Source organism: Conger conger, chromosome 14 (assembly GCF_963514075.1).
Source record: "Conger conger chromosome 14, fConCon1.1, whole genome shotgun sequence".
Lineage (NCBI taxonomy): Eukaryota > Metazoa > Chordata > Actinopteri > Anguilliformes > Congridae > Conger > Conger conger.
Window position 1 is genome coordinate 9,348,325 of NC_083773.1, and position 8,252 is coordinate 9,356,576.

General features: G+C 47.8%; 1 protein-coding gene across 5 annotated transcripts in view; it reads left to right on the top strand.

Moving 5' to 3' along the window:
• The window catches only part of LOC133109889 (nck-associated protein 5-like), a 73,163-nt gene extending 70,074 nt beyond the window's left edge, over positions 1-3,089 (top strand). For all 5 annotated transcript variants that reach the window (XM_061219624.1, XM_061219622.1, XM_061219626.1 and 2 more), the window contains exon 14: positions 1,225-3,089. In XM_061219624.1, coding sequence (XP_061075608.1) covers positions 1,225-1,485 — 261 coding nt within the window. In that variant the 3' untranslated portion in view covers positions 1,486-3,089. The remainder of the gene's footprint in view (positions 1-1,224) is intronic.
• The last annotated feature ends 5,163 nt before the right edge of the window (positions 3,090-8,252 follow it).

Below are 8,252 nucleotides of genomic sequence, written 5' to 3' on the forward strand. Positions count from 1 at the left end.
CAGCTATAGAAAAATAGCCCCTCGGCTGGGTAGAGCCGCCTTTATTCACGGAGGGAAATTGCTGGTCTGAAAAATAGCTGACCGTTGGATTAAGGAATCGCAGCCGGCTAGGCACTTAGAATTGGAATATAAATTTGATGCACCTATAAACGGACACCGCAATCCACATTTTTTTTCCACCGCCGGTCAAGTAGCTGGAAAAAGCCCGGAAGGAAAATAGTCTTTTCTAACACATTTGTTGAGTGGCTCTCATTGACAGAATGAAATAAATATCCAGTGGCTAGCTAGATGGCTCAGTCAGCATCACGTTTCCCCGTTCAATAAACGAAACATCACTTTCCATTTTTCTTCATTTCCCTGACATTTCTGCAGTGCACGTTGGCTTGAATATTCATGCGGTCGGATCGGGTGCATCCAGTCCCAGTACTGTGCGCTCGGGGTAGAAAGGGGGATGTCTCCTGCCCAGAAGTTGAGCCGTACGGACTGGAGTCTGTGCCGAAGCTCAGCCACGCAGCTGCTGTGCTGGAGGGTGCTGAGATGACGAGGACGCCTTGCCCAAACGAGGCGACATCGGGAGATAACACCGTCGCTTTGCCACTCAAACCCCTCCCTCCCTCCTGTCCCTGGGCAGTGTCGTGGGCTACTGTGTCCCTCGCATGGAGGCCCCAGACGGCCCTGGCACGGCCGCGGTTAGAGTCGGTTCAGAAGACCTCGGGTAATCGCTGTCCCTCGGAAACCTACTCCGTCCGTGGCCCAGAGGAGGCCGGGGGAATGGAAGGAGAGGGGAAACAAACTAGAAAACTATAAAGAACTCAGAAGTTTCTCAGAAATGAAAGGGGGTTGTCATTCGGTTCTCCCCGTCTAATCTCCTTTTCATGAGTCATTTATCTTGGCAGCTGTGTGATCAAAGCGTACCCGAAGGTACTTTGAGCAAAGACCCCGGACGTGTCTGCCACTGTGCTATCCAGAGCGCGGAGCCTTTTCAAAGGGCTGTGCAGAGAGAAGACCAAGGCACCCACCTGCTGTGTCCGGCAGTGTTACGAACCAGCTCGATTCTCATCCTGGAGGGACGCACTAACTTGTGTGTCTGAGACTAAACCGAATGATTCGTTGTGTTTGTGCTTTAATGGCCGTGAGAGCCTCACTGTATCCTTTCTCCCTCCTCCCTCTCCCTCCCCCTCTCCCTCCTTCCTTCGGCTGTCCTCTCCCTCTCCCTCTCCCCAGAGTCTGAAGCCGTGTGTCCCCATGGCCCCCCGTGAGGTGGAACCCCCCGGCCTGGCCCTGCCTCCCCAGATGGGGCTGAGCCGGCGGGGTAAAGGCCGGACCCCCAGCGCTTCGGAGGTGGGCAAGGAGGGCGGCCTGGAGCTGGTGAAGGAGCGGCCGGACGACATCATCTCCCCCAGCCGACCCCAGGCCCTGGAGACGCCCGAGTCCCTCAGCGACTCCCTGTACGACAGCCTCTCCTCCTGCGGCAGCCAGGGGTGAACGCTGGGGCAGCTGTCGCCCCCGTCCCTCTCCCTGACCTCCCCGTCCCTCCCCCTGCCTCCCCCGTCCCTCTGACGCCTCCCCTCCCCTCGGACTCTGTCGCCCCCCGCACACGCCCCACACCCCACCCCACACTCCCCGTGAGGTCCCAGCAGGTGTGCCCCAGAACTCCCCCCGGGGGGAGGACCACGCCCTGATCTTTTCGAGTGTTGCCTGACCCGCGCGCGCAGGGGGGGGTGGGGGGGCGTGGCCATAACCGAATGGAGACACACAGAATGGAGACACACACGTGCGGACGCCGCCTCCTCATGCCCGGCAGGGACGTGAGACACGTAGACGGACTGAAGATATGCATGGACATACCCCCCCCCCCCCCCCCCTCCCTCCAGTTCTCACTGCAGCGCCTGTGGATACGCTGCTGCCCCTCTGCTGCAGGCAGACGTGCACTTCCCCCGCCTCTCCCCCCCCAGCTCCTGTGTGCTGGACAGGCTCTGTTTACACACCCTGACAAGGCCGTCCCCCCCTGCAGGCCACTCTGACGCACACGAGACCCCTGTGCAGTCCCTTTCTCCAGAGCGGGAGAGCTCATTTCTATTACGTTAGCCTTCGCTGACGCAGTCCGGTTCAGAGGCAGTATTTTTACGTCTTACCCCCCAGGAGCCATCGGGGCCGTCTGTCGCCGAGTTGTCGCTGACCCACCGGAGCTATCGATCGGTTGCACTGGAGGCCTCTCACTGCCTGACGCAGGCCAGCAGTGCTGTCGCCAGCCCCGGATAAGAGCGCTGCTTTGCCTGAAAGCACAGGCGTGCTAATTTGCTAATTGGGGCCAGACCTAATTATCCCGTATAAACCGCCAGAGTCAGAACGTGTAGCTAACGGTGTTCACGCCTAGCTGGGCAGCGCAGTCATTTTCACATATCGCCCATGAATTGTGCTAAATAACAGTGATTTTAGCATGAATCTCCATATAATCTGATCCATTCCCCTAAGTCCTTTTGCCATCGTTTCTCTCAAGAGGGAATGACTATAGCACAAGCATCAGGATTTATTTGTCCGTTGTAAGCTAGCACGCGAAATGCACAAATTTGGCGAGCGACTGCTCACATATTTTAAAAAAACAAGCAGTACATTGGCTAGCCACTAGCGAAAGCTGTGCCAGAAATGGTCGTCCCTAAAGCGATTCCCTGGCCTGCAGTGTTTGATCAACAGGTGGGATTGCCGCCCCAGTTGAAACTGCCATATTAGAGTAGGAGTAAGTTCAGACTGCCATTTTGAATTGCGTTAGAGCTGCACAAATGCGGGCCGGGTGGGTCAGCCCAAACCAGGCTTATGAGTGCAGGAGACGGGTGCCATGAAGATGTGCTCTACCATTTTGTTTAATTTATATATTTTTTATTGGTAGGTAGCGTGAAAATATTTGCAAAATAGGCTTCCATTAATTTGATATTTTTTAATTGTTTTGAAATGTGAATGTCATTGTTTTCCACTCATTTTGCTTTGTTCATTTTCTAATTATTATTTTTTAACTTAAAAGAAAAAAAAATGTTTTTGGTGCATAGAAGCTGTGGCCGTGGTTCCACCAAATAAAGGTGTTACTGTCTGCAGATCTCTGTACTCAGTGTTTAAATGTTAAACTACAGCAATAAAAGTGATTCGGATCAGTTACAAACGAGGTGGAGATGGAAAAGAGTTTGAGTCAAACAGAGGTTTAATTTTCTGTCTTAAGAACAGATAAACTGGGTGTGGCAGGACCACAGTGAGTCTGGATTTGTCCGCATCTCCCAAGCATACAAATGTAGACCCAGGTGCACAGATCCTCTGCTGAAATGAGGATTTTAAGTGAATAAGGCTTGAGGTGGAGTGGAAGCCAGCCTTTTCCCCCCAAGGAATGAAGTGTCCTGCTGCTGCCACAGTCTCCCTTTCCCTTATCTCTCTCTCTCTCTCTCTCTCTCTCTCTCTCTCTCTCTCTCTCTCTCTCTCTCTCTCTGCCTTTTTCTCCTCTCGCTCTCTGTCTCTCTCAAAAAAAGTATCACAATTGAGCTGCTGTACACATCCCTTTGTGATAATACCAGAAATACCAAGCTCAAGCTACAATACAGGCACACTCCTTTCCGTATCCCATTCGCTTCATGCTTTCTGTGAAGTGCTGCGGGGCACACACATCCGACCTTTTCAAAGAAAACAAAATCGTATTGACCCCCAAGCGTATTTTTCGGTTTTAGAAATATACGCTTTCAAACAATATATTTCTCTCTCTCTCTACTCTCTACTGCCGAAATCGAGGGAGTTGTGTCCAGTTTCATTTTGAGCGCCTATTTCTAGGTTTTTTGAGAAAACAGCTTCCAAGTTTTTTTTGCGAGAATTACGTGAGGCTGGGATTCTGCCGACACTGGGCTAACGAAACTCTGGGCTTACGAAACTCTGGGGCCATAACTTGTCATCTTATGTATAATACCCTTTAGAAGTATATTTTTACTCTGAGCATTTACCCTTGACATTGGGACATACAGACCATGAAAGCAAATCCATTAACATGTAGCCACGAACACGACTGATGTAGTTGTTTGTGTCTGGTAAACGGTGCAGAGCTTACTTTCACTTTGACATCATGTGTTTATACGCTTAAAAAACGTTGTTTTTTTTCTTACTCTGATTTTGGCATTATTATAAAAGTTATTATAAAAGTCTAAATTTGTTCTACAAAATGAAAATGAAAGCGTAAAACAGGCATATCGCGACTAACCACTGATTATGACAGACATTTGTGCTTAACTGAGTGCCAGACTTCCACAGATGTGAGATCGCAGTTTGGTGGCAGAAAAAAAAGGAATGTAAGAAAAGCTTCACTTAACAGCCTAGAAACCATAGAAACCAGGCTTCTGTCTAAAGTTCCCCACAATCATCCATCCACTTGTGGCTGTAATCGTGTTTACTCGAACTGCTGTTCTCTTGGCGCGTGAACAACTGATTGTTCCAATTATGTTGATCGCCTTTGACAGGTCTGAATCGCGTTTCCTTGAACTCGCCAGCCCTTGCAGTGGTATATGTGAGTTTACTGCTGTACAAAACTGACCCTGCTGCTTGGGTCACCCAGACTTAAGGGATAATTAGATCCTCATGCTCAACCCTAACAACTTGGCAAATGGTACAAAGGATGACAAACTTTTTATTATTATTATTTTGGGGCACAGTTCATAAAACCTTTTGTCCACCCCATGTTACATCCCTGCAGAGAGCAGGCTGATAAGATTTCATTTTTTTACTTTTTATTGAACCTCATGGGGTAATTTGTCCTTTGTCCATACTTCTGAGGCCAGTGTCTTGGTCAAGAGCAATGGCAATGGTATACCTGACCTGACTTTCGGTGTGGGAGGAAACCGGAGTACACCCACGTGAACAGAAATCCAGAGAGGATCTGGCTATTCGGGATTTGAACCCAAAACCACCATCTTGTAAGGCAACAGTGCGAACCACTGTGTCACCATGCTGCCTGTTCCGCTGTGACCACAATGGGTCCTGGCATCCAAACCAGGTTGGAAGGTTATGTCACTCCCAATAAAAAGGTTCTGAGTCTGTACCAGGATACAGAGTATACTGACCAGATGGATACTTAGCCAGAGGAGAAAAGCCTTCTGTATGCAGGCAAAAACAAGAGCCGACAACAAATTGCTAGGGGTCTTGTGTCCTCATTACTGAGCCAGTTTTTAAAATAATATTCAGCAATTATGGCATAATATCAGCCTTTCCATCCTGCAGGGTCAGTGCTGGGAACTGTACATTACCAGATATCGACCCATTGTCTCTGTACGGTCCTGCACAGCTTTTTGACAGCAAAATTGCACCTGAGTTATGTGGTTGGCACTGTAGTCAGTTACTGTAGTCAAGCCCTCAGCCTTTATGCTATTGTTATTCTTCTCACGTATGTAAATACTGTGGATGAGTTTGGGCAGTTCCATTCTCATTGTTTTGGTTAATTTTGTGTTAGTTGACAATTTAAACTTAGTCAGTGGACCGAATTAATTTTTTTGAACAATGTCCCCTGCCAGTTGCTGTTTGTTGAACTGAAATATTTTTTCTCTTGCTTACCATTATTTCATATGGTTTTAAAGTAGCAAAATAGCCGTTACATAGAATGTAATGAGCATTTTCACGATAGTTGTGATGGTCAAGAACATGGTCACAGTAGCTTATGAACCTGAAACTGAAAATAGGGTTGGGAACTGAGCTTGCAAAGTTGTGAGTCGATTCCCTAGTTGACCACCGCCGTTGCGCTTGTGTCATAACACTTCATCTGCATCCTCTCAGTAAACATCCAGCTGTGTAATTGGCTTGCAAGTAAAAATGTGAGTCTTTTTTGGATAAAGAGTGCCTGCTTAAGAAGTATGATTTTGGGGCTGTGGGAGCGGTCGTCACTCCTGGTCCTGGAGAGCCGCAGGGTGTGCTGGAACCATAAATGGTAAATGGCAGGCATTTATATAGCGCCTTTATCCAAAGCGCTGTACAAGTGATGCTTCTCCATTCACCCATTCATACACACACTCGCACACCGACGGCGATTGGCTGCCATGCAAGGCCCCGACCAGCTCGTCAGGAGCATTTGGGGGTTAGGTGTCTTGCTCAGGGACACTTCGACACTGCCCGGGCGGGGGATCGAACCGGCAACCCTCCGACTGCCAGACGACTGCTCTTGCTGCCTGAGCCATGTCGCCCCCACTGTTCAATAACTTTTTGATATTACAATGAATAAGATGTAGAAGGCACAAATGTTTACGACAGAGATGTTTCCCAGCACTTGCTTGAGGAGGTCATAGCTGCTCTGTGAAAGGTTAAGTAAAGTCAGGTTGCCTGCACCAGGTTGATGGAGAAGGTGAGTGGTAATGTCCCAGGCACTCACTTTTACACCCTTTGTTTTGGTTTAGCTGCAAAGTGCATGATTGGTACAGAGCCAGTTCCAAAGCAGAGCAGTGCCCGCAGCTTCATAGCTGAAAAGCCTTAACCAGGAGCAGTGCGTCACTGCGATTCACATCAGAACTGAAAAACAGCCGTTGTAAAGAGTCCGCCGCAAGGCCTGGGGCAACAAAGTGTGTACTCAAAGTGTAATCAGCAGGTTAGAGCTGATAATAGCCCATATGGGACACCATCGTGAGTTTAAAGAGATCATGAACCTGGTGTAAGTCGTTAGTGTAGTTATCTGTAGATTTAATAATGTTACAATGCTATGGACAGAAATTAGTGGCATCAGTGATAGAATTTGAATTGAGATAGTCATTTGAATTTCTAATGGTTAAATGGTGAAATAGAAATTCAATTCATTTCTGCCCATGAAAACTTGCACCATTGCAGTTATTTAGCTGTCATATTTTATTACATTACATTATTGGCATTTGGCAGACGCTCTTATCCAGAGCGACTTACAACAAAGTGCATACCCATAACCAGGGATAAGTTCGCTGAAAGACCCTAGAGGGAAGTACAATTTCAACTGCTACTTGTACAACAAAGATAAGGACAAGGGCCATTTTTTTTTTTTTTTTTTTTTTGAACAAACAAACAGAGCAAAAGTGACCAATTTTATCCAATGCCACTTACAGTTGATTAGACTAAGAAGGGGTCAATCCCCCCCCCCCCCCTCCCGGAACAATGCCGGGTTACGGGCTCAGCTCAGGGCCCTTCAGCTGCACAGATCTTACTGTGGTTACACTGGGGCTTGAACTGCCAACCTTCCAGATCCCAGTCAAGCACCTTAGCCGCTCTGCAGATGTCAGGCTTCCAATCAGCCAGGAGTCACATTTTGGAAAGCATACCCTGCCTGTTGGAACCCCCTCTTTCTGGGCAATGCCGTGGTCAACTGTAGGCCACCCCCCTCCAAGCCCCACCGTCAACTCTACACAAGGTTTGATCGGAATGTTCCCCATCCCAGCATTCCATGGTCAGCACGCCTGTCGTGCCTGTTAGAGGAAATAACTCAGAGATGTTCACTGATAGATGTGGTGTGCTGACATTGCTTTATGTCAATCATACATATCACCAGGTATTCTGTGTCCCAACACCACAAACGGTTATAGGACAATAAGGTTATTTCTTATGGTTTTAAAGTGCCAAAATAGCTGTTGAAATGGTGGACTGATAGCACGCTGCCTGAAGAAAATGTACATTTTAAATTGAACCGGTGGATCTTTTCTGCACCTTGGTGTGTCATTCAGCCCCGCATTACTCATTTATCTGAGGCAATGGTGTGTCATTTGCACGGCAAAGGAACAGAATCACTGGAAGCTGTACTGGGGGGAAGACAGGCTGAGTATAAGTATCAAACAAATAACTGAAGTTGTTTTTTCCTGTCAGGGAAAACCAAATTGGCCATCTGTCCAACCTACAATTTATTGTGTTTTGCATCTGTGGCGATGCAGAAACCTGCATGGTATGGTTTCAAATGCTAAAATATCCAGTCTTGTCAGGCAACAGAAGAGCAACCAGTGTTTCAGATCTAAAGGACCTTTCACTAAGAGAAGATTTGGCTCTTCTGTCTTAGGGTTCCTGTGTCTTCCATATATTTTATTATATTCGTATTACACATATTTTAAACAGATATTTTACATTCCTACCCCAATGCCCAGTCAGTTTTGTTCACCTGTGACGTGACCAGAGCGTGCACTGTTGGTGTGTTCTGTCCGAGGCTCGTATTGGCAATTTTGACTGGAAACCTACCTCCCTCTGGGGTGATGCCTTGACTAATATTCTGCGTTACCCGATGGTACTCCCAACCACAG